Source organism: Oryzias melastigma, linkage group LG3 (assembly GCF_002922805.2).
Source record: "Oryzias melastigma strain HK-1 linkage group LG3, ASM292280v2, whole genome shotgun sequence".
Taxonomy (NCBI): Eukaryota; Metazoa; Chordata; class Actinopteri; order Beloniformes; family Adrianichthyidae; genus Oryzias; species Oryzias melastigma.
In genome coordinates this window covers 19,118,664-19,143,532 of record NC_050514.1, presented here as the reverse complement: position 1 = coordinate 19,143,532, position 24,869 = coordinate 19,118,664, and the positions used below count along the sequence as shown (strand labels likewise).

At 37.4% G+C, this 24,869-nt stretch overlaps 2 protein-coding genes and 1 long non-coding RNA gene across 3 annotated transcripts; 1 reads left to right on the top strand and 2 right to left on the bottom strand.

Annotated features, from left to right (window-relative positions):
• Positions 1-79: 79 nt before the first annotated feature.
• got2b (glutamic-oxaloacetic transaminase 2b, mitochondrial) lies at positions 80-7,268 on the bottom strand. The gene is made up of 10 exons (XM_024295897.2): positions 7,083-7,268; positions 4,413-4,569; positions 3,792-3,920; positions 3,644-3,703; positions 3,407-3,568; positions 2,239-2,343; positions 1,990-2,140; positions 1,604-1,769; positions 1,334-1,484; positions 80-1,183 (listed from the first exon to the last, which is right to left on the bottom strand). Exons 1-10 carry the CDS (start codon positions 7,163-7,165, stop codon positions 1,061-1,063), a joined length of 1,287 nt encoding a protein of 428 aa, XP_024151665.1. The 5' UTR covers positions 7,166-7,268; the 3' UTR covers positions 80-1,060.
• Positions 7,269-7,643: 375 nt separating this feature from the next.
• LOC112161311 lies at positions 7,644-13,027 on the top strand. Its single transcript, XR_002921846.2, has 4 exons — positions 7,644-7,771; positions 11,471-11,569; positions 11,635-11,779; positions 12,718-13,027. It is a non-coding gene; the product is annotated as an uncharacterized LOC112161311 (long non-coding RNA).
• Positions 10,671-24,381, bottom strand: LOC112161310 (calretinin). Its single transcript, XM_024296411.2, has 11 exons — positions 24,138-24,381; positions 21,235-21,311; positions 15,654-15,743; positions 15,487-15,567; positions 14,517-14,573; positions 13,940-14,017; positions 13,484-13,539; positions 13,370-13,409; positions 12,314-12,367; positions 11,616-11,687; positions 10,671-11,488 (listed from the first exon to the last, which is right to left on the bottom strand). Exons 1-11 carry the CDS (start codon positions 24,229-24,231, stop codon positions 11,372-11,374), a joined length of 816 nt encoding a protein of 271 aa, XP_024152179.1. The 5' UTR covers positions 24,232-24,381; the 3' UTR covers positions 10,671-11,371.
• Between the last annotated feature and the right edge of the window lie 488 nt (positions 24,382-24,869).

The window sequence follows — 24,869 nt, the reverse complement described above, 5'->3', positions numbered from 1 at the left end:
TAAAAATATAAATAAAAACATGTTTTATACTTCAAAAAATACCAATTGAGTATTAAAAAAAAATCAACACACACTTAAATCATTCCATTACAGTTTATTGTTCGTTTTCTGTAGTTTATGACAAATGACCCTCAAAAAGCAGACAATGGAGGTATGAGCAGATTGGGTAACTCCATGTTTTATACTATTAGAGTTTCTGTGATAAACATTTTTATATTGCATCTCCAAACTTCAGCAGTGTATTGTTGTGTTTAAACTGTACTTTTCATCCTCAAAAATGGAACTCCAATCGTCAATGTTACAGGTTCGAGCTTTCACTGTCAACACGTGAAGGAAGAGGTGGCGTTATACTCCAACTCTTATAAAAATATCTATGCAGAATTTGAACCTATGCTGAACTCTTTTCAGTTTTGTGCTTGTTTGAATGGTGAGTTTAAACAGACATCCGACAGAAAGAACTGAGCATAAGGGACTAGACGAGGCTTTTCTATATAGAAACTAGCATAAATTACTTAAGAGCTGATGAAATTAAATCTAATAAGCTGATGATGAATGGCTGTTTAGACAATTAAGCCAAGTGACAAACTCAAACAGTGCTATAAAACATAAAGTGCTGCACCCCCACCAATACCAAAAAGAAAAAAAAATCTACAGGATTTGACAAAGTAACAGGCATTTTTTTCCTGACATACAAAGCCAGCAAGCCGTTCCACAGGGATTTTATTTCTGAGTGTTACATGATGACAGGGCTCACAGCAGAAAAGTAACATTTAGAAAATTCAAATGGTACAACAATTATTCCCAATTAATAAATAAATGTGACATCTGCTCCAGAAAATAATATATGTTGTTTAGCAAGGGGATAATGTTGACAGGAAAGTTCTGAGACGGAAATTGGAAAAATAAAACAGCAACCGTTCCACGATGACATCATGAAATCCATACGAGAATGTATTACTAAACAATGAGCTCTTCTCTAAAAGTGGACTGGAGAAGTGATGCATAAGCTCCTCTTCGACTCTGCAGCTTTGATTCTGTCGCTCTCCAACCAGCAAACGGTCTACTTGGTGACTGCGTGGATCGCCTCGGCGAGGTATCCCACATTCCCAGAGGTCACACCTGCCATGGAAATTCTACCGTCCTTGGTCATGTACACAGAAAACTCCTTTATCAGCCTCTCAACCTGCAAGCAAGAGAACAACACATGTCAAATATTTTCTAAAACAACGTTTACGTTTCTACCAAAAACAATGGAGTGACATCAATTTTATATTTTAGTTTGGTAAAAAAAAAAGAACCTTTAAATGTAATTTGACTCAAAATGTTGACGTACCTGCTCGGGCTTCAGGCCTGTGAAGCAGAACATCCCAATCTGGTCGGTGACGTGCTGCCAGTTGTGAGAGGAGCCCTGCTTTTTCAATCCGGCCACCAGCTGCTCCCTCATCGAAATGATGCGTTTGGCCATAGAATCCACCTCCTGCAGCCTACAGTTCACACAAAACAATTAAAAGCTTTAAAAAAATGATAACAAATCATTTGTTATATATGAGAAATAAACTTTATGTTTTGTTAACAAGGATGTGACTGGAATTTATGCTTGTACCAAACAGAGCGCAGTTCTGGAGTGTTCAAAATCGTGGAAGCGATTCTGGCACCGTTCACTGGTGGGTTGGAGTAAATGGGTCTGATGAGAATCTTGATTTGGGACTCCACCCGCTTTGCCTCCTCTGCATCGCTGCAGACTACAGTGAAGCCTCCCACACGCTCACCTGTGGGTGCACGTCAGAACATCGACCCAGATTACTCATTCTGACTCAAAAAGTTTGCAAATATTGAAAGATTCACAGCAGTTATTAACTAGTTATTTAAAAAAAAAAATCATATGCATATTTGTCCACTAGGTGGCAGCAATACACAAAAGCATTTCCCTTTAGCTGTGCAACAATCTACTAACCATTCCTTAAATCTTAATGCTAGTTTGAAACTGACCGTAGAGTCCCATGTTTTTGGCAAAAGACTGTGACAGGACGATGTTGTGTCCCTGTTCAATGAAGTGCCGCACAGCCCAGGCATCACGATCAATGTCCCCACTTGCAAAGCCTTGGTAGGCCATGTCGAAGAACGGCAGCAGATTTCTCTCCTACACAAGTCAGACCCCAACAATAAAGTTAAGTCAAGCTGTTTATATTATTAAAAAAAAAAAAAACACCTTTAACAAGGTACAGCACAATTACGTACCTTCACAACTTGAGAAATCTCCTTCCACTGCTCGGGCCTGGGGTCGACGCCGGTGGGGTTATGGGCGCACGCGTGCAACAGAATCACACTCTTCTCTGGGATTTTCTGTCACATGAAAGGGTAAAGTTTGTCAACCTAAAATAGGAAATGTGCTAGAGATTTGTGGTTTAAACTCATTACTGTGCACACTGAACATTTCATTTATGAATGTTTTTATAAGAACTTGTTATACAGGGTTCCCTTGTTTATCAAAAAATAACTAAAACGTGAAATCCACAAAGTAGAATTACAGATGTTTGAAAACTGTAAAACCCCTCACAACACACTATATATACTTTTCTCAGAAAAACACGAGCATTTTGACACTTAACGAGGATTTGTGTTTAGAGAGGGACCTGCACACATTCTATACAGGAGACAGGACACCAAGGAAATTGACTATGTCAACAGCCAATCAGGATGCAAAACAATCCACTTTGGGATAAAAAAAAAAAAAAACAAAACAGTGAAATTGTACAGAAAAAAAAAATCTATAAAACAGCAAAACCCTAAAAGATGAACCCTAATACAGTGAGGAAACACTCTACATACAATCTGAATGTACATCTGATTCTGAATTATATCTGTGGAGAAAAATGAGACTAAATCCAGGGGATTTTCTGAAGAGGTTTCTAGGAAGTTTTTAAAGAAAAAAAAAAACACTTGGATTTTAAATGAAGAAATACCACTAATGTCAAGGTCTGCAATAATAAGTAGACAGTATCTGAGGAGCATGAACATGCTCACTTGAGGCAGAAAAAAAGAGAGGGACCTGACTGCAGACAAGATGGTGCCTGACATCATCAGCCGGAAGCGTAAATTATACAACCTACGTCCAATCCGCTTACTCTTCTAACCCTAACTCTAACCAAGAAGTGTTAAGAATTGCAGAAAAACTTTAATTAAAGTTTAAAACAGGAAAAACCGTCAATGTTTGGGTCGGTATTTATACTAATGCTTTTTCAATCAATATGGGGGGACTTCCAGTTCTGGCCGAGGACTTCCGGTTATTGATGTTGATGTCTGCAGCCAGGTCCTCTGTGGAAAAAACTCAATATTTTAAAAGACTTAATTTTTTTTTAATTACTATCCATAATGCCCTCTATGTGGAACCAATCAGTTGCCTTACAGAAATGTCCTCAAGAGCTCCTTTGAAGTCAAAGCCACAGGTGGAGGGTTCATAGTAGCGGTATGCTTTGAGCTGCATGCCAGCATCTCTGAAGATGGGTGTATGGTTTCCCCAGGAAGGTTTTGGCAGATAGACATCATGAGGACCTGCGTGGAATCTAGCCTGCAAATAAGGAAAAAAAGATGACAAAATCTGCATAACAATGCCGTTTCTATTGGCACAGGTGGTGAAACTCACCAAAAAGTTGCCTCCAATGCGCAAAGATCCTGTTCCTGAGATGGTCTGAACAGTGATGCTCTGTTGGGGTATGCATACGGAAGCACTTATGAGGATACAAAACATTTTATTTAATATTAAGTTGGATCAACAAACTTCTCCAACTCACTCTGCTGCTCTTTAAAACCTCACTGTCGGCACCGAGAGCCAGCTGGGCACAGGCTTTGGTAAAATCACCCAGACCCCCAATGGGAAGGTACTCCTTATCCAGCTGCTTGGCTGCAATCAAAGCCTCGGCCTGCAGAGAAAAAGGTTCATTTTATCGTTTAAGACTCTTACAATGTTATCGATAATTTTAGCTGACACACTTTATAAAAAATAACTATAAGAAGTCTTTCTCAATTCCCACAAAGCTGTAATGCTTACACACAGAACACTTTATCAGGGACAACAATGAGTTCAATGTCGTGAGCCAGAACACTTCCACTGCCCAGGCCAGGAGGCCTTTCTATTGGCTGACGACTGCCAATCAGAAGAGTGCCTGAGCTCCAACCTCCTTGCAACTAAAAACCACTGAAACTGTAAACCTCCCAACTCGATTACAGACTAATAAAATGTGTAAAAGATTTGTGCTTAGCAATTCCCAGAAATGCAGGAGTGCAAAGACTGTAAAAAGGGACATAAAAGTGCATCAAAGTGAAAGTATGAATTGGGAATGGGGTGGGAGAACCAAAAACAGTGAAAAAAATTGTAAAGAGGGCAAAGTCTTTGGATGCATTGACTGTTGTACCTTGCGAACACAGCTGAGCACAAAGGGCTTCCCCTGGTCGTCCCTGTAGGCTCCTACTCCAAGATTCATCTTCTTAGGGTTGGTGTCCCTCCTGAAGGCTTCAGTCACCCCAAGAATGGGATCAGGGGGGCCCATCTGCACTCCACCCCACCATGAGCTGCAATCAAAAATGATAAGTCATTATTTTGAAAGGCAACAGTGTTGCTCTTGAGTGTTATTAAGCTGCCACCATGGCTGTTGGCGCCCTGCTTCTGTTTGGAGCTATACATCTAATCATGTGACCCAATGACCCTGCTGAGTGAGACCAAGCTTGGTGCAGCAAACATAATCCAATCTGTAGTTTCAAAGTCCAGACACAAGATCAGCAGCCAACCTGAGCTTAACAAGAAAACCCTTGTTCAAATCCCCTCCACATCGGCTCCTTACTTACTCCTTCCATGACGACAATCAGCAGGAAACTGTGTTGCTGCAGTGATTGCTGAGAAGATTAGATTAGGACCACTGGCCTTTGAGAGCAAGGGAGTTTGGAGATGATTCTAAAGTTCCAACAAAAGTGCTGATGGTGATCTTTGCAGAGTTCTAAAAGGTCGAAAAATTGCAGTTTGAGAGGAGGGTGGAAGCAGGTCCACGTTTGATGAAGCCCTACATCCAAATGTTTGATTGTATTTTTCTTAATATTAATTTTAGGAATGTTTTTGTTTTGAATTTCACCCGTTTTTCTGTCAGTTAATTTTTACTGTCAGCTCATTCAGGCTTTACAAACTCCTGCTTTTTATATAGTAAATTCTGCAAAACATTTTCAATCCAGTTTACACAAACTACAAACGTTCTCTCCCACAGAGGTGAGACAAAATAAAACGGGTCACAATTCTAAAAGTACATGTAAATAAAGGTTATTTCACTCTCAGCTGAGCTCTCCCCCCAACATGTCATTGTCTCAGGTTTCCACTACTTTGTTAACCACCACACTTTGCAGCTAAATTTAGGACAGGCATTTCGTAAAGGGCAAGTGTCTGCAATCTTCTACTTTATGTGACTTGGATTTAATCAAACTACCACATAACTTGTAGATGCAGATGAATTTGAAGATCAGATATTGCTTATTTTTAATCTAATGTAAAAACATAAATAGAAGAACACAAAGATCCCAAAGAATTTAAGAAAATGTGAAGGTTATTACATTTATTTAATGAGTTATAAGTTTTAACAGAATTTTAAGTATTTAGCTTAAAATTTTCTTCAGCTCTTCCATATAAGAAAATATAAATAATGGTGTGAAAATGCAGATAAACCTCCATGTCCATAACACTGACAAACATTTTTTCACAACAACCACTATGGATTATTGCAGCCCATTTTGTGGGAGATTGTAAAACATATCAAAGTCCTGCAAAGATAGCCTCGTAAATGGTTTCTACTATACTTAAATTTTACAAATCCAATTAAATTACCCCCTAAAAGAGGATTGGGCCTTCACAGTTTCTCTGTGACGCAGTTTGTCTGCACACAGAACCTTTGAACGGCTTAACTTTACAGTTAATAGAAAACAAATGTGGTAGCTCAATGACGGCAGACAAAATATATATTTTAATTATTTTTTGTAAGGTATCAGACAGGAAATGTCTCATCTAGTAGCACAACCATTGACACACACACATATATATATATAGTTTTCCTATATACTGTCTACTATGAGCATGACATGTTGCTGAGGTACAAGAAGATGAACTTGAGGCAATGTAAACTCAAAAACACTTGAGATAAGTTAATTAGTTTTACAGAAGTGTAAATTGGACAAAGACTTGACGTTTTACTAAAGACACATAAAAATAAAGTACACGTGCCAGCTATGAACCATTTTCACACTGAAAACATGAGCAGCGTGGGCCCAGGAAGGGTTTGCCCTCCAAACACGCCCTCAAAGGACACATCGGTGTCTCAGTTTCGCCGCTTGAAACTAGCCAATCAAAAATAAGGGATGAATTCGACAAACCAATCATATGCCAGAAGAGGAACAAAATAACCAATCAGATCGGTCGACTTCTCTAACTACGACAAGCCGCACGGCTCAAACAGCACGTAGCAGCGTAAATGTCTATGGTTGAAACTAAACATGTAGCGTTCGGTTAAAGCAAGATAATTGGATGTTTTGAGAAGTGTGTTAGCTTTTTGAGTATTAAATAACTTGTTGCAACAGTTAGAGCTGAAACCCAAATTCCATCAACACCCAGGAAAAACAGGTGCTGAAGTTTATGCTAACGTGAAACCAGTTCAATCACTAGCAAGCGTCGCTAAAAATGCAAACTTGACCTCGGGTTTCTTATAACAACATTTTTAAAAAATCGGTCTTACGACAATTTATATCACTTTTGTTTAATTGTGTTAAACATACCAAAAATATATATACACTGTTAAGCGGTGATTTCATGCTCAATATGTTAACGTGGCCTGCACTAACCATTCGACCCCTGTATCTGTTAGCCAACCATCAAACGGAGCGTATGTGAACGGAGCAATAAAACCTCCAACTAAAATTAAGATTTAAATGGTCGCTTTATTTAAAAATAAAGAGCCGCCTAATTATTTAAAAGGTAAAAGTGACAACATGCCGCTAACTCAATGATGTGAGAATTGTGGAGGGACAGCCGTGAGGATGCTGCAGTAATTTACCTGTTGCGAGTGGACAAAACTCCCAGAGATGGAGAAATGTTCCCCAGGCAGAAGATCACCTTGTTAGACTTGAGCAGAGCCATGGTTGCAGTGCCTTGGAGTTACAGCCTCACAGGATATGGACGAACGTGAAGGGCAGACGCTACCACGATGCTGTGCGGTGGTACGTGTTGACGTCAGAGGAGCGTTGCTGTCGCCACCACCCTACCAAAAACCCCGTTTTATTTATTTGCTTCTTTACTCACCATTTGCTGATAAAAAAAAAAGAAAAAAAATATGTGGCAAAGTGGCAAAAATATTTATTCATAGAAAAGTCAAATTTTTTAAAGTAATTGAAAACAATTATCGTTTGGATATATAATTTTCCAAAATATTATAGAAGTTAATATGTTCGATAACAAAACAGTTTTGGACAACTTTTGACTTATTCTTTATATTTTATTTTGATTATGTTTTTGCCATTGACTGCCTCGTTTCGAGGCTTGTTGCAGTTACAACCTTGTCCACTTGAGGGCAGTGGTGTTCAAGATACGAAACTACTGTTTCAGTTTTTCTCTCAATGTCTCATTCCTTATGCAGACATTTTTGTTTATAATTAACTGTAATCATTAAAAAAATCATATAATTAGACAACAGACTCGGCAAAAATCATAATATGTGTAACAGCGAATATGTCTAATTCGGCGAAGGTAGGCGATCGCCTGGTGCCCCCAACTCTCTGGGGCCCTTTAAAATTAGTCGTTTGTGACTGTTAAACGTATTGTTCAGTTCATGTCTAGATGAGTCTTGACCTGCACTGGAAAAAAATATTTCCATTGTTTGAAGGGGGAGAAAATCCCAATGGAACCAGTAGAATTTGTCTAAGTACGATTTCTTAATAGAGGTTGTTCATATCTGCCCATTTAAGGCAAAAACTAATCTTGAAATTAGCTTGAGAAACTTATATTTAGGTATATTGTTCCTGTAGCTGGAAATAACATGTAATACAAAAATTGTTCAAAATAATTAATATCCTCAAAGCATATATATTTATGCATCTTCCCCAAAATATATTATGTTTTGAGTGGTAAAGCAACCTAACTATCATTTTTTTCCAAATCTGGGATCATCTTAAAGGCTAGAATTTCACATTTTAAGATAAATGTGTTTTAAAAATTAAGCATAATTTTACTTTTACTTCTGTTCTGCTGTTCAAAAATGGAATTGTTTAGTGCTGAATCAAATTTAAAAAAAGTTTTCCTTAAATTGAACTAAGTTGTCCCCATTCACAAATAATCTTCTTCTTAAAATAAATGATGCATGGCAAAAAAAACTTGTTTAATTCAAATTATGTCTGGAGATCAAATGATTCAACAAGATTTATTAAAAAAAATTTTTATCTTAAAACAAGCTGTTTCATCTCTCTGAAATGTTATAATCTTGCCTTAAATCAAGTCCTAAAATATATTTAAATCCCAAATTAGACACTATTTCACATATTTTTTTGTCATTTTATTCAATTCCAGGTTTCAGAAGATTAATAATCTGTTTTCTGTCTTTAGCAGAAACTCTAGATTGAGCCTCGACATCATTGGTTTCAGCATTTTGACAGACAGCAGCAGTTTGGGACACTGACACAATCATTAAATGAGTCTAGTTTACTTGAAGGACTAAATATGTGTTAAATAATCCCTATTTTTTGGCATAAAAGAACACAGAAGAAGATTTTTTTGTTTTATTAAAGTAAACAATATTAATTAGTACTGTTGCACATTGGCTTTGTAGTAAATACAGTTTAGTGTTAATTGCAAATGTTGATTAATTTTTTTTAGACTACAAAGCTGAATTTAAACCAACCCATTTTGTCTAATTAGGATTAATGATTCTTCAGGTGAGGCTTTAAACTGGAGAGATATGAACAGAAAACTTGGTGTTGAAAATTGAGGTTTTACTGTTCACACACATCTTTAAAAAATCTCTTTTTTTTATCGATAAACTCAAAAGACACTGCAGTCTCATTAGTTGATCCCCATCTCCTTCCACTGTAGGGCTTTAAGTTATGGGTTATTAGGTTGTGTAACAACAAATTGCTGAGAAAATGTAATGATGTAAAGGTACGCCGAGAACGCCGTCTTTTTATTTCAAATAATAATTACACTAATGATACTCAGCATTAAGTGGACAAGTACTGTGTTTAATGTTGTGTCCTCTTGGTGTTATTATGCACTTTTGATTCATTCTTTTAGTAATCAAACTCATTCTTTTAAGGAGATTCAATTTATTTGCCTTTTCATTTTTGTTTCGATTTAAACTGTAGTTTTGTAAAGATAAGCTTTGAATTCACCTTTTTATTTTAACAGCATTAAAAGATAAAAAAAAAATGTTATTTTAGTTACTAAGACTTAAAGATTTAGATTTCTATCTGACTTTCTGGGTCTCCATATTCATGTTTTAATGTCTGTTACACCTGGATCCTGATTTACTCATCAAAAATGAATTATGCTTGAAATAAAAACATGTGGGCTGCACGGTGGCGCAGTGGTTAGCGCTCTTGCCTCACAGCGAGAAGGCCCCGGTTCGAATCCCGGCTGGGACCTTTCTGTGTGGAGTTTGCATGTTCTCCCCGTGCATGCGTGGGTTTTCACCAGGGACTCCGGCTTCTTCCCACTGTCCAAAAACATGCTTCATAGGTTAATTGGTGACTCTAAATTGCCCCTAGGTGTGAATGTGAGAGTAGATGTGTGTGAGAGTAGATGTGTGTGTGATTGAGGCCCTGCGACAGACTGGCGACCTGTCCAGGGTGTACCCCGCCTTCGCCCTTCAGTAGCCGGGATAGGCTCCGGCACCCCCGCGACCCCGAAAGGGAAGAAGCGGTCAGGAAGATGGATGAATGAATAAAAACATGTTCACAGCAATTATGAAGGGGACACATTAAACAAGGTAAAGATGGAGCTGGAAGGGTCAGGATGTAAATGTGTGACGTGACATCTTTGATGTTTACAAAGCAGAAGTGTAGAATCTTAAAAGCGTGCGAGTTTGGTGACATAAGTTATGACTAATCTGTCTTACATAAACAGCCTGCAGAGCGTCCAGGGTACTCACTGTAACAGAATCTAGTTTGAAGTTTTTGACTGTTGTATCAAGATGAAACGAAACCGTGTCCACCATCACTGTGGTGTGTGTGCAGCTGTTCAGAGAGAGATCTCGTCTGTTCGCCTCATTCCTCCCACAGAGTGGGACTGATGGGTGTGAAGGAATCAGAGCGGATATAACTCTCTTTTCCCTTGTTGTCAGCAGTTAACGGCTCGGCCGACCTCATACAGCGTGTCTCTGTGCGGTCGTGTTTGCATGCGTGGACGAGTGGAAAAACTAAACATTTGCTGTTGTGATCGAGCGCCGTTGCATTTATGGCGTGCATGCTGCAGTGTGTTTCATAGTGAGTTTAATTAAAGATGAAAGTGGTGATTATTAATTGATGGCAGTTAGACTGTCCCATGCTCACTCATGGGGGGGTGTTGAGTGTGGGGGGAGTTGAAGAAACAGATGGACAGAATCTCTTCTGTTTCTGTCAGAAATACCTGCTTCAAATTTGGAAGAGTTTAGATTTTCTTTTTTTGCTATATGGGATAAGTGAAGCTCTGTTTTTTGTTTTTCCATCTCTCCTCTGGCTCCATCTTACTTCCTCCTAAAGTGGTTCTCTAAAGTGTGTGAGACTCCTCTATGAAAAATGGATCAGAACCAGCCTCCTTTCTCATTTCATCTGCAGTAGAAGGGGACCCTGGTGCTGTGGTCATCTGTTTTGGGATGTAATCTTCACGTGTGTGTTTGGTTGAGCTTGAGGAAATAAATAATCACACAAACTGTCACAGCATCGGCACTTTATTAAATGCTTTTGGGTCTTTTTAATGCGAATGGATCAACGGGGGTAAAAGCTCTCCTCTTATATTTATTTATTCTCTTGCATTCTTTGAAAACAAAACAATAAAAATAAAGTAAAAATGCCAAAAAGTAAAATAATTCATCTTTAAGCCAACGACAGGAGCACATATAAATAATTCAAAAATACAAATACATTTTAAAACCAAATAAATCATTGTGGCTGTTAAACCACAAAAAATAAATAAATAAATGAAGAAAAGATTAAACAGGGTAAAGATCTAGAACATTTCGGCCAGCAGAACACTTTGTGCTGTCATGAACACGTTTGTCACCGTCTACGTGGTGTGGCGAGGTCAGGGCTAACATGCAGCAGGTAACGCCAGGAGGTAGGGAGGCGGCGTGATGAGGATGCAGGTCCCCGGACGGGGAGGTCACAGCATGGAGTCCCGGCAGAGGACGATCTCCATTTCAGTGCGGTACAGTTTCCCTCCATCAGACAGAGCCATGATGCTCTTCTTGTAATCCACCAGCCCGGTGGAGTCCACATCCTTCCAGACACAGCATGGACACACACACGTCAGTGGAAGGTGTCCAGGACGGCACACCTAACTCTTTCCCTGCTATTTTGGGTAAGTAACCCGAACAGATTGATCAATAACCAAACGATTTCATTACCATTTTGTTCTTGTCGCAGAGGTCCTTCAGCAAGGCATCCAGCTCCTGCTCATCAATGTAGCCGTTGCCATCCTGATGAACAAGAACACACAAGAAAGTTTGATAAAAGTTTCCAGCTCCACAAGCAGCTGGGACGTCTGAAAGTCAACGTTCTCCCAATGACGGTGATATCGTGATATTTGACAAATTCTAATTATTCTCCAACAATTTGCCCGATTTGTGACCGTTGTTTGAATTTCCCCTTCAGAATTTATGATCCTAAAAGTGCACACATGTATCTCTCAAACAGACAGTCCGTCTGTTGCATGGCTTAGCATAAAAAAAGTATTTAAAACGTAACTGTAAGCGTGGTATTTATCGTAAACAATAATTCTCGTGTCGTAATTGTGAAATTGACCGTTGAAAGGATTAATTCAAAGGGTGACTGATCCCAGCATCCATTAGAAAGATTGTCATGAATGTTTTCCCCTGAGAATGAATCCAAATGATGTGATCCACGGATCCAACCCCCCCACGGTAAGACCGCCATGTGTGGCTGTGGGTCAAACATTACTGTATGGATCAAAGCAGCACAGATCATATTAATCTAGAATGGCTGCAGATCATTTTTAAGAAATAAAAAACAATAATGAATAGCTGATTTTAATTACGATAACTTGGAGTATTTAAGCAAACACAGACAAAAAAAATTATTATACCTTATCATAGAAAGTGAAAAGGGAATCGAACTCCTTAACGGTGAGTCTGATGCCCTGCGTGTGAGACAGAGAGAAGTCACATTTACTAGAAACTGATGGATATTTCTAGAAAGCGCTAAAAGCCCCAGATTCACAATTGATACTAATCCATGCAGATTATAATAACTGGGAATAGAGTTGAGTTAATCCACATAATACAGACTAATCCTCTGTTCAGAGGAATTGTTGATGTGTTCTCACAAGTCAGCACATAAAAACATGAACATACTTGTCAGGATAAAGACTGATGCAGAATATCATTGGAACTGTGCTACAAACGCTGACCTGGAAATCGTGAACCGTAATGCTGCATTCTTATTTAAAATGGACCCGTCGTAACCTTTTTTTTTTTTTTTTTTTTTCAGGAATGGGCGTTGCTTGTGTGGCACAGAGAGGGCAAAGCACGCAACTCATCTGAATAATCTGCACAGGAGTACATCTGATGCTTCTCATTTTCTGCTGCAGAGAAGCTACAAAACCTCCCCGTTAAATAAAAGCTAAAATGTGTCAATAATCTGTGCAGTTTTGCTCTGGTTGCTTGATTCTGCGTTAAGTTTTGCAGACATGACTGGAGCACATTTATTGACTGCAGATCAAATTTTGTACGTTTGGTGTAGTCCACTAAAGCCCTGTTTCCACTGAGAAGTATGGTCCAGTTTAGAATGATCCAGGCAAATCAGGTGAGAGTTTCCGCTTAAAAATTACAGGATGAAGCTAACAACGATGGAGGTCATCCAGAATATATAAATAAAATAAAATACAGTTGCTTTATTGGTGCTTTCCCTTGACCTTACATCAACCGATCCGTTCCATTTTTCTTTGGACCTACAACCAACTGGGGTCCAAAAATGGTATGGTTCTGTCAGGCTTTGTGGGTCCATTTTACCATGGAAACACTCAAAATACAGTACCCCTCGATCTCGAGGCATTTACTAACTACACTTAAATTATACTTCAAATTCAGCCTATAGTTGGATTTCTCTATGATGGGGCTCTTTTTATTTATTATTTTCTTACCTGAAATTTGAGCAGGAAGTTCTCCTGAACTGGTAGAAGCCTGTGGAGACACAAAGAGATTTTCATCTAGTCGACTATTTAAGAAGCAGATAAATAAAAACAACTCGCCATTACCTCGCCATTTCAGAAAGGCCCAGCTTTCCGTCACCGTTGAGATCAAACATCCTGAGCTACACAGAAAAAAAAACAACAACAAATGGATTTAATGTATTGAATGTATTTGTTATCACTGTTATCAAACTGCAGAGAATTGTGGTAAAAAAAAAATCCAAAACTTGATTATTCTCTTTATCACTGCTGGGGAGATACTATAATTAAAGATTTAACTTTATACTTTAAAAAAATAATGGAATAAAAATAAAATATTATATTCCAATAAAAAATGAAAAAATGCCATTTCAAAGACCAAAATCTAAGAATATAAAATGCCTGCTATCTACTTTAAAATGAACACCAGTGAAATTTAGGGAAGTATCCCAATTCCTTTTCTTGTCCTAAGGACTGTTGTCCATCTGCTTATGTTACTGTTTGCAATTAGTATTTTGAATACATAAATAATGACATATTTACAATGGTTTGTGTGTATTCAGTGAGTCTTTTGTCATCATAGATCCTGTTCGCCTTCTTCAGCAGGTCAGACAGGAAGCCCTAAAGACAGAAACAAGTTGGACAAATCAATGACTTTATCCATGACTGATAGACAGTTTATGTTCATAAGAAAAATATATATTTTTAATATTATTTGTTGAATATGTAATAGTATGCTAATTGAGTTATTAATGACATTAGCCCCAATTTTCTCAAAAACACATAAAAAAGGGAATCACCTCTCAAGTCGGGCTTAATTTTACAATGGATTTATGTAAAAAGATTCTATAAATATTATTGCTTAAACATTATTTGCCAAATTATTAAGCTAAATTAAAGAGTAAAAAATAAAAAACACAAAGGTTAAAAATGTGTTAATGAGTTTTCATTATTTTCTTTTTGTAAAAGAAAATCACTATTTTTGTTTTGTTTTTACACCCATGTATCGTATAAGTCAGGAAAAAATACAATAGGAGACAATTAAGTTATTTTTTTAAAGACTCCAAACATGTCATGAAAAATACCATCATAAAGCTTTACTGATAGTTTCTTTAGTTACCTTTAGTTCATTTGACTCGATGTATCCACTGCGGTCAGTGTCATATTTTCTCCAGGCCTGCATTGAAGAGTATTTTCAGAAAACATTTGATTTAATTTAGTCACACAGTAACAGCAAAGACGCTGACATCTAGATTACAGTGTGATCTGACTGAGTTCGATGTTTTTTACAAAGATATACACTTAAATTTCTCTGGTTCTCTTTCTGCAGCAGTCTGGGCTGCATTCATTATGAATGGCTTTCTCAGAATATCTTCAACACACAAAAGAGCACCACAAACTATTCTTATAAGATAGGACACCCAGTGTGCACAACAGTATGTGGAAACCCTAAAACTAAAGCTGAACGGCTCTTTGCTGTCTTTGTTTCATATTTGACTGCAGCTCAGTCCAATACAGACTATGAACTCCATAATAAATAAAATAATACACTATAATTCTAAATCATTTTTTGGATAAAGTGCTAAACACAGAGAATACTTGTACTAAATAAAAATGACTTTTTGCTTATCTGTTTTCCATTTATTTAATAAAAAATGATCAATAATAAGAGTCTAACATTTGTCATTTTTACTTTTCCACTGTGTTTAAGCTAAATCCATGTCTGCACGAGACTCAGAAATGAACGACTGACATTTTCAACAAATGTAAAGAAAATGTGAACCACATCAAGAGCAAAACATAGGATTTTGTGTCACTTGTTCAGAAAGAACAGACTGTATAGACACGCTGGCTGGAGGCAGCGCTGGATACATTTTACAGCTCAGTAAGGTTTATCAGAGCATCCGCCTATCAGCAAATAAAGAACTCCAGCAATGGCACAAAGTAGCCGAGGCTTTACAGTCATTAAACTGGACAGCTTTGGATTTGTATAAAAGCTCGACTGAGCAGATCTAACTTAAGGAGTTATATAAGAGTTCTCACTGTCCATCAATGAATAAGGTGAGAGCTAAACAAAAACACACACTTACGGCCATGAATTCAGCACTGGATCCAACAAACTCCCTGAAACACAGCAGGAAGTTTTCTTCTGTGGGCAGAATCTGAGCCAGCTACAGAAAGAGGGGGTTGTGGGTTAAAGTTTAAACTTCTACATCTTTTCTTTTTCATGTTAACTTGATTTTAATTTATTCCTCACCTCTGACATTTCAATCCTTCCATCAGAGTTCTTGTCAAAGTTGGCCATAAACTCCCTCATCTTCTCCTTGAAGGATGCATGTGAAGGATCCTGAAGCCAGATCAGATTACAGAGAATTTCCAACTTCAGGACTTATTTAAATTTAATCAATAAAGATCTAAAAACAGGTCATCCATAATCAACATCAGAAATCTACTTTGTAAGCAAAAACAGCCCCATGATTTTCTGACTTCGTTCTCTGGGTGACCTATACATAAATTACATTTTTGCAAGTTTCATCAATGTGTTACTAAATTAAACACCTCATATTTTTGGACTTTTTCTGGTGTTTTTTCCAGTAACACTTTGTGAAAACTTCATTCTCACAGATATGGACTTTACTCACTCCAATGAAAATTGTGTTTTTAATATATTCTTGAGGCACTTTTCTTATGATGGAGGACATACAAAGAAATTAGGATTAAAACGTCATTTTTGAGTATTTATTTATTCCGATTGTTTTGAATCAGGACCAGATCAAAGTAAAAAAAAAAAAAATCAGTTTTCAGACAAACTTTATGACTGATGCAATAGATGCCCTCAGACCCTATGTAACCTTACCCTGGAGTTCTGGGCTTGCCTTTGGTTGTTTGAATTTTGGCAACAAAATCAATCCAACCCCAACTCCTCACATTACTAATTTGGCAAATCTTCATACCCAAACTATCCAAATCGATGCTATCGGCTTCGCTTCTCTTATTACCTGTTAAATAATTCTGTTGCTACAGAGATAACCCCAACCACCATCAGGTAAAGTCTGGTTAGAGTCTGTTACTGCTCTCTTTAGATTGGAGGAGAACAAGTTCCTCACTTGAAGGTTCTATTGACAACTTCCATATTCGTTGAATTATTCAATTATTTAGATGAGCTGCCAGCCCAGGTTTTAACTCATTGCATGGCAATTTGCAAACTTACTGTTCAGATTTTTCCTTTTAGTTTTCTTTGTTTGATTCATACATTTTTTTTTCTGTTTCAGTTTTCAGTATTTTTGTGTTCACACCAGAGTAAAGTTACTAATTATCCACAGCTGACTTGATTTCCGCTAATGAGTGTATTTAAGTATTCTGGTTTTCAGCTCATCTACATTGTTACAGTTATTTGTTTCTTCCTTTAATTCATATATTCAATTAATTTAATAAAGTTCCTACTATCAAACCGATTCTCCTGACTTTTAGGTCATAAACCACAGATTCCAAAAACCTGTTGAGCTGAAGCCCTCCACTGTCAAGAGAAGGTGGTGAAGGAAACGGAGGTGGGAGGAAGAGGAGCTAATGGCCTCTAACACTGGAGGGATCAGAACTGGCACCTCATTTTTGTGTTTTAACTAACTAATTTCTGGGTAGTTACATGTGGTTGGTTTCCTATATGCTGTACTGGAGAGAAATAGACTCATCCAATTTGTGTGAGCGTAATCCTGCTTTGTAAATTGTGTCTCTATGAGTGTAACTGTATTTGTGTGTGCGTGATTCTTGAGTCGTAGCTCATACAGTACATTTTGTGGGTAACTTTATACATTAGTGTGTGTTTTCACATGTACAAAAACTACAAAATACAAAAAAATACAAGATATAATTTACAGATGCACAATTTTGCATTTCAGCGGCTAAAAGCCAACTACACATAGATATATTTAAAAAGTACGCACCAATCACCTGATACACACACACACAAAACATAGGTTCATTGAACATTATTAAAAAAACACTACTTTATATGATGACCTTAGTATTAAAATTGTTAGACATTTCCTAAATAAAAAGTAAATATATATATATTAAAATAAAAAAAACATAATTTATTCCTAAAGACTCCAAAAAGCCTTTGCAAGGTAGGCCTACTTATTATTATATAATTTATTTATTATTGAATCTAAAATTATACTCATGTATATTTAAAGACCCATTCCAATGAAAGTTGTATTTTTGTTGATTTTAACATTTTCTTGTGACATTTTTCTCATAATGGACATGACAAAACTAATCTTAAAACTGCATTTCTGAGTATTTCTCCATTCAAGTCATTGTGAATCCGGAGCAAACAAAAAATGCAGTTGAAAAAAGCTTGTAGTTGTGACCTAGAAGCTACAGCGGCAAGCTTCCTGCTCCGCTCTATTCTGATGCATTCACTTGTAGATGATTACATCCATGAACGTCTTTATTTTCCTGGTCTGAGCTGGCATCTGGCTCGAAACTGTACAGCTGAGTAGCTCAAATATTTCTAGCCATTTTTGTTGCACCGGTAATGTTAGGTTGGGGATGTGAAGGGTTGTGAGGTAGCGGGAGAGAATGTAAAGAGATGGATGATGGGAAGTGGGCTTACTCTGCATCAGCAGTCCCACCCACAACTCAGAGGTGAATTTCTAATGAACTCCTGCCGCTCTGCAGACACTATGTCATAGAAAATTACCTTTTTTTTTAATTATTTTGGCTAAAAACAGTATAATCATAATTAAAAGATCACTTTTAAAATTAATCAAAATATGACTGGAGTGAGTCTTTAATCTTAATCACCCAGATCTTTCAGTATTAATTCCTCATTGTATCAAGTTTGGCATTCTCAGGCCAAACTACTTTGATACCAAGTTCTGTAGAGTATTTTAAAGGAGCATCTGTTTGGTTAATCACCACATTAAGATACAGCTTCTATGACAATCCCTCACTTCTGTACTTCAGTATTTTTCATTTTTCTTCTCTCCTATCTATAGTTCAGTTTCTCAATTCTGTCATTTCTCAATAAAAGTTTCCAACAACACTTTCCTGAGCATCATTTTGTCCTCCTTTGTAGGACACTTAATTTAAGAAACTGTCAAATGATTAAGCAAAAGTTTTTCACTGCAGATATAAAATGTTTTTTCTGTAATTCCAAACCCTGACCATGATTTGTCCTTTAAGGATTATGCTGAAGAAGTCACCGTGTATGCATTTATTCACCTCTGGAGCATTTTAAAAATTCAGCTATCTCTAATCCTAATGCATGCATTTGTCATTTCAAGACAACATTATTATAATAGTTTATTTCTGGTCTTCTTTGCTCCAGTGTAATGATCCTGCAAATGATTCAGAATGCTGGTGACAGTAGAATAATAAATACTGAAAGACGCACATCACAGCAGTGAAAATCTCTCCATTAGCTCCCAGTTCATGCTGGATCGGGTTCTACAGTGTTTGCTTGTGTTATGTTTTAATAAACAGTTGTGCATCTTGTAAACCTGACTTTTACTTTAGCCTCATTTGCTATTCTGTGTTTATGCTCTTTTAGTGTGTACACTATCAGTGGAATTTTGGGGATATTTTTGGTGAATTACTAAATAAAAAGATAATTTATAAATTTAATTAAATTACTTTTTTAATTACTTTTGATAAATGCTTATTTCATGTCCTGACTTAAAACTACCTCAGTTCATCAGTCCATCATAGAGAAGTCTTACATTTAACATCAGTAGTCTAATTAAAGCTAAGGCTAAAGATAAACAACAGAACATTTTTCCATATATAAATATAAATCTCTTTTGCTTGACATGAAGTCTCAAATCCCTAATGGTGAGACTTTAGTGCCACTGAGGCACTAATCCTAGTCTAGATCTGTTATCACTCGATTTAGAAAAATTTGTTCCCAAAATTTGAGTCCTGTGAGGAACAGATGTGTAGCAGTTACTAGGGAACCAATTAAATTCCCAACTTTGGGATTCATGAAGCAGACGTGTCTGGTGAAAGACAGACTGGTGCAGGAAAACAGTCCTACGGGTAGAAATATCAGTCCAAAAATATTGCTATATATTGCTAATATGTCAGTCAACAGGAACTCTGTACACAATTACCTATTTTTTTTATTCTCACACACAGAACATCAACAAGTGACAGTTCTCCGATAATTCAACAAGCTGTTTAATTGTGTAATTTGAATCATTTAAAGGGGCTTTAGGTTGCTTTTACTTACGTCAGACTTGATCACAAACTACAGACTGAAAATGACCAAACCACATAAAATAAATCACATCTACAGTAGGGAAGGCAATTTCATTTGCATGAATGTCAGCAATCACTGAGTTATTGAAGATATGACAAACATTTGGTAGCAAAGAGGAAAATTACATGAATATACAATAGCAAATAAATAAAAGTAGGTTAAATTAAACTGTGGGGGTTGAGGTATGTTTTAAGTGCAAACTCAAATGTATACTGGTAGTAATGCAGTATATATACGAATATGAAATTGACCAATCGCGGTACACTGGAGTTCATTAGGCTCCTGGTTCCATCTGTGCCCTCTATGCTAGCTGAAGATTGGTGGTTTGGGTGCATTAACATGTCTTGACGAGAATAAAAAAAAATTTACTTTCATGAATAACAACTGGCTGGTCACACTGGTTCTTTTACTTAATGAAATGCTACTTTAATGCTTCTTCTTACCTTTGCTTTTAGGGAGACCAAGGTATCCTTGTTTGGCCTCCATCAGAGTATAGATAAGCCTTCATGCTTTAAATGAAGCAAACTATACTGCTACTAAAATGCAACCACTTTCACATTTAGAAGTTTTTCAAAGTGAAATCCTCTAGAGTAATTCTATTGTCATATTGAGAAATAGTTGGCAAACATAATCTTATAACAAGTTTTTATTTGTCAAAGCTTCAAAACTTAACTGCTTCATAATTATTATCCCGAGTATAACAAGCTAATAGCGCCTTACAAAACCTAGCTAACATTAGCACAACAAAAAAAAAAGGCGAGCAATATCAGAGCTATCCACCTGTACAGTTTTGAGCCAAATGGCAGTTTCGAGGAAGAAAATTAACATGAAATTAAATCATTTTGTCTGCAAGTGGATGCTTCAGAATTGTAGCAGAGCAAGAAGACTGGTCTACCACGTCCCAAACCTGAGATTTTTCAAACAAAGTTTTCATCTGCTCCTGATCCAACACAATTTGAATAATGAAATACTCTGTCTTAAATTATTTTATACATGTCCTCCATTATGAGAAACATGTCACAAGAACGTTAAAAACATTCCAAAACCAGATTTTAATTGGAGTCTTTAAACTTGTAAGATATGTCAACTAGTGGTATTTTGAAATTGAAGATTCAAAGCTGATTGTTTTTATTGCTTTTTTAAGTCTTTAGGACAGGGGTGTCAAACTTATTTTGGTTCAGGGGCTACATTCAACCCGTCTGATTTAAGCAATATTATACCAAAACAGCCTATGATAGTCAATTTGTTATCTGTAACTTTGTTTTTGTTTTATGTTTTTCTCAGATGCAAAAAATGTCTCAACCAACCTAGTAGCTTAATCACTTGTTTATTTCTTGATCTCTTGTTATTCAGGTCTTGCGTTTCATTTGCTTCCCCTAGTGGCAGAATTGCGCATTGCGGTCATTTTTTTAAAGAACTGAAACTCACTACAAGAATGGGCTAGAAACTTACCTTTCCCCCCAACATCCCTATGTTTTTCTCTTTATGATTGGGCCAGATTAAACCAGCCATATGTTTGACACCCCTACTTTAGGACAAAATCTTTCCCCGTGATGTTCTACAGGCATGCACTCACCACACCGGCTCCTCGTCTTGCAGACTCCAACTGTGTGAAGAAATTCTCCAGCTCTTTCCCTTCAATGTAGCCATTCCCTGTGCAGTAAAGAAACACAATACGTTTCAAGCTCTATTAATTGTCTAAAATCTGACTCCAGTGTTGAAAAAATATTAATTCCTGACCTGCTTAAGTTGACTCCATCAAAGCCTTGGCAATCTATGATATTTAGGTTGTTAGGGGCTAAATGAAAGCTTATAATTTACCTGCAGTATAATGTTTCACATCTACAAAACAATTCAAAATCTTCAATTGAACAATTGGTACTAAGATGTATTCGTCTTGAAAATAAGCATATATCACAGCTTTGGATTCTGTTGCAGAGATGCGTGTTGCAGCAGAAACATATACATCCCATGACTGAAGTGGCACTGAGGTGTAAGCAGCACAGTAAACGTCTTCTTGCTTGACAGGATGAAAGCGTGCAATCAGATTGATGCTCATTGGGGCATTCGTCATTCTTTCTGCATTTGCACTTCTTAAAGCACCGAGGATGACTTAATGCAATAATTTACTCCACTGGGTTACGTGTAAGTCACAGGGTATATAGGGCACTCCATGTTCCCTTTTACTCATAAAAGTGACTCCCATCTGTCACCAGTCCACAGGCAGGGATTGTTGGGTTGTGTGTCGACTAACATACAAAAGAGGCGTATATAAAATTGTTATTTCAATTCAGAATAAACACAGATGCACTCAGTAAAATGCAGAGATTCATCCCAGTCCTTTCTTCATCTTTTAATCTCTTATCCTTTCATCCTCTTTCCTTTTTTTATATCATTTTCTCCTTTACCTCCCCCCATTGCTCCCATCCCCCACCCATCCATATGTATGGACTGTACTTCATAGGTGCTTCCATCCATGTTCAGAATTACTGTAGATGATAGACGAGAGAAAACTGAGCGTTTATAGAACACAGCCTGCGTTCTTTAATTCAGTTTGGATCCATTTCTGCTTTGCTAAATGAATCTATCTATCTATTTACATTTGTTTGTTTTGCAGAAAATGTGGGGAAAATATTTGTACCACAAAAACATCTGGAAAACTTTGCATCACATGCTACATATTCACAAGAATGATTTTTTTTCAAGCAGCATTTCTTTTATCTATGTATTTATCTTTGTCAGGTGTAAGTATGAAATGCATGCTGTAGAAAATGATTGTCAACAATGACATGACTTGGAAAACACATTAAAAAATTGACATTTCTTATGTATTTCCATTTCAAAAGTTTCAAATTAAAAGGAACACAATGTCCCTTTTTTAGTGTCCACTCAGCACACAGATATTGCACATGCTCACACCAAATCAAGCCCGCAGACAACTTCTCACAACAACACAAAACTAATTAGTGAGTAAGTCATCAATTATGCATAAGAAAACAGAGTTTTAAGCTTTATATCCCGATTTTTGCAGGTATTGCAGAAAAAAAAATAAAAACGTCTTATCCCCTGTCACTTATTTAACAGTAGGACTTATTTTAAAGTGAGTGTGCCTTAATCCAGTGGCTTAAAAATGATGTGTTTTTTTGTTGATCACTGCCAAAGTCAAGGTCAGATCCAAAACTCAGCTGTCACATGGAGAACTGGAGCTGAAGTACCGCCATTCACCAAGGTATTTTTTTAGATGAGGTTCAAGTGCCGATTGCTCAATGGCACATAAAAAACAACAACCCAGCTGTTTCACATGTGGTGACCCATAAAGGCTTGTGGCATTAAAGTGTTAAATCCCTGCAGTGTTCCTCTTCAGCTGCTGCGCTCGTTTTAAATTAATATCAGTGATGATATGATGAAAATGTTGGCATGGAACATATAGGAAGGATGTGTTTCCTATAGAGATGGGCTTTGGTCTGTCACTGCTGCTCTGCAGCTGAAAACCAGGCTTGTGATGACACTATAGACACATCTGATAAGACCTTAGGGTGAGTGATGGAGTTACAAACTGTTAGCAAATCATCACGGCTCAATCCACTCGAGTGAGAACAGTTAATTTCCGTAAAAACTGAGCAGTTTCTTTTGTATAAATGGGGCCAACAAGCTACTGTCATCCTTTCTGCAATCAAACAGTACACTGAAAGCGCCAAAATTCCTAAAAAACAGATTTGTTTCAGAGAGAGGATTTAAAAGAAGCTGCTGGAATTGATTGAAAGCTTTGGATTAAGCCATTTAACCACTACTATCACAGCATATTGACTTCTCTGACCCCATATTTAAAATCAAAGCTCACATTTGCAAAATTGTGGTCATCTTTTGATGTGCTGTCATGTGGTTAGAGTCAGGATCTCCAGGATCAAGAAGCAAAGTCTCAGTTTTATTTTATAAATTACATTTTCTCCACCTGCTGCACTAACTTTTGGGGTCTTCAAAATTCTACTCCTGATTTTTTTCTTCACCAACAAACTCCAAAAATTCACTTTCCTTGAAAAAACCCCAACTCAATGACGTTTCCCCCTTTTTTATCTCCCTTTGTAAGTTTATCCTCCTCTCCTCTTTTCCTCCTCATGAATTTCTCCTTTTATTTCACGTCTCCTTTTTGCTTAAGGTCACTTTTTTATACCTTAAAATTTCTCCAAACTATTATTTCTTAAACATAACAACATATGTTCATTATAAATGTTGACAACAGCATATTTTAAGTTTCAATGTGGAATTAAAATGATCATATTTACAATTAAAACAATTCTACACCTGCACACAGAATTGCATTTATTTTAATTTTCTCTTAAAATCCAATTTTATGTGAAAACAACTAATCAGTTAAATTGTCCTCGTTCCCTGTCAAAGTTCTCGTCCTGTCCTGTTTCTCTGGTCTGTAATGGAGGTAATTGTGCGCGCGCTGATGGATGGATGGAGGAGCGCACTGACCGTCCGTATCAAAGTGTTTCCAGATGTCGATGAACTGCGCCGCGGTGAGCTCCGCCAGCTGCAGCAGGGGCAGCTGCTCCGCCTGGGTAGCCATCTCTGACTCTTCTCCGTCCCTTTTTTTTAACTCGACTCTGTGAGTGGGGGATAAACTTTTCCTGGCGCAGAGCTCCTCACTTCTACGAGCAGCGCCTTCTTAGCCGGCGCTTTTAAACCACCCGCGGCGCGCGCGCTTCCTCTGCCCACCGCGAGGGGGCGTCACCACCGTGGAGAAGAAGAATAAGAGGGTGTGTGCTTAAAGCATTAAGGAGCCTCATGCATCAACCAGATGAGATATCTGAAAGAGGATGGAGAGTTTGGGGGGGAAGGAAGATCTGACAACTTCTCTGCAGGCACCATTAGATGTCAAGTAAAGCATAAATGAGTTATTAGCTCCTGCAGATAAACAAACAAAAAAAAAACTCCTTTTTAGTTTCAACCCTCCCCTCCTCTCCATCATTCCTCCCTGTCTGGCAGGTCAAAGGAGCACAAGCTCCTTGGCAAATTGCATGGCACTCGGAGTGGAACCCACCCGCAGCTGTTGATACATTGCTGCGAAATCTTTTTCTCTCTCTCTCTCTCTCTCTTTACTGCTGCTATACTTTTCTGAATGCACTTCTCATTTTCTTCTTCCGTGCTGCAGCCTCCTCCCTGGTTCCTCACAAGGTGAAGTGATGGATGAGTTTTGGTTTGGAA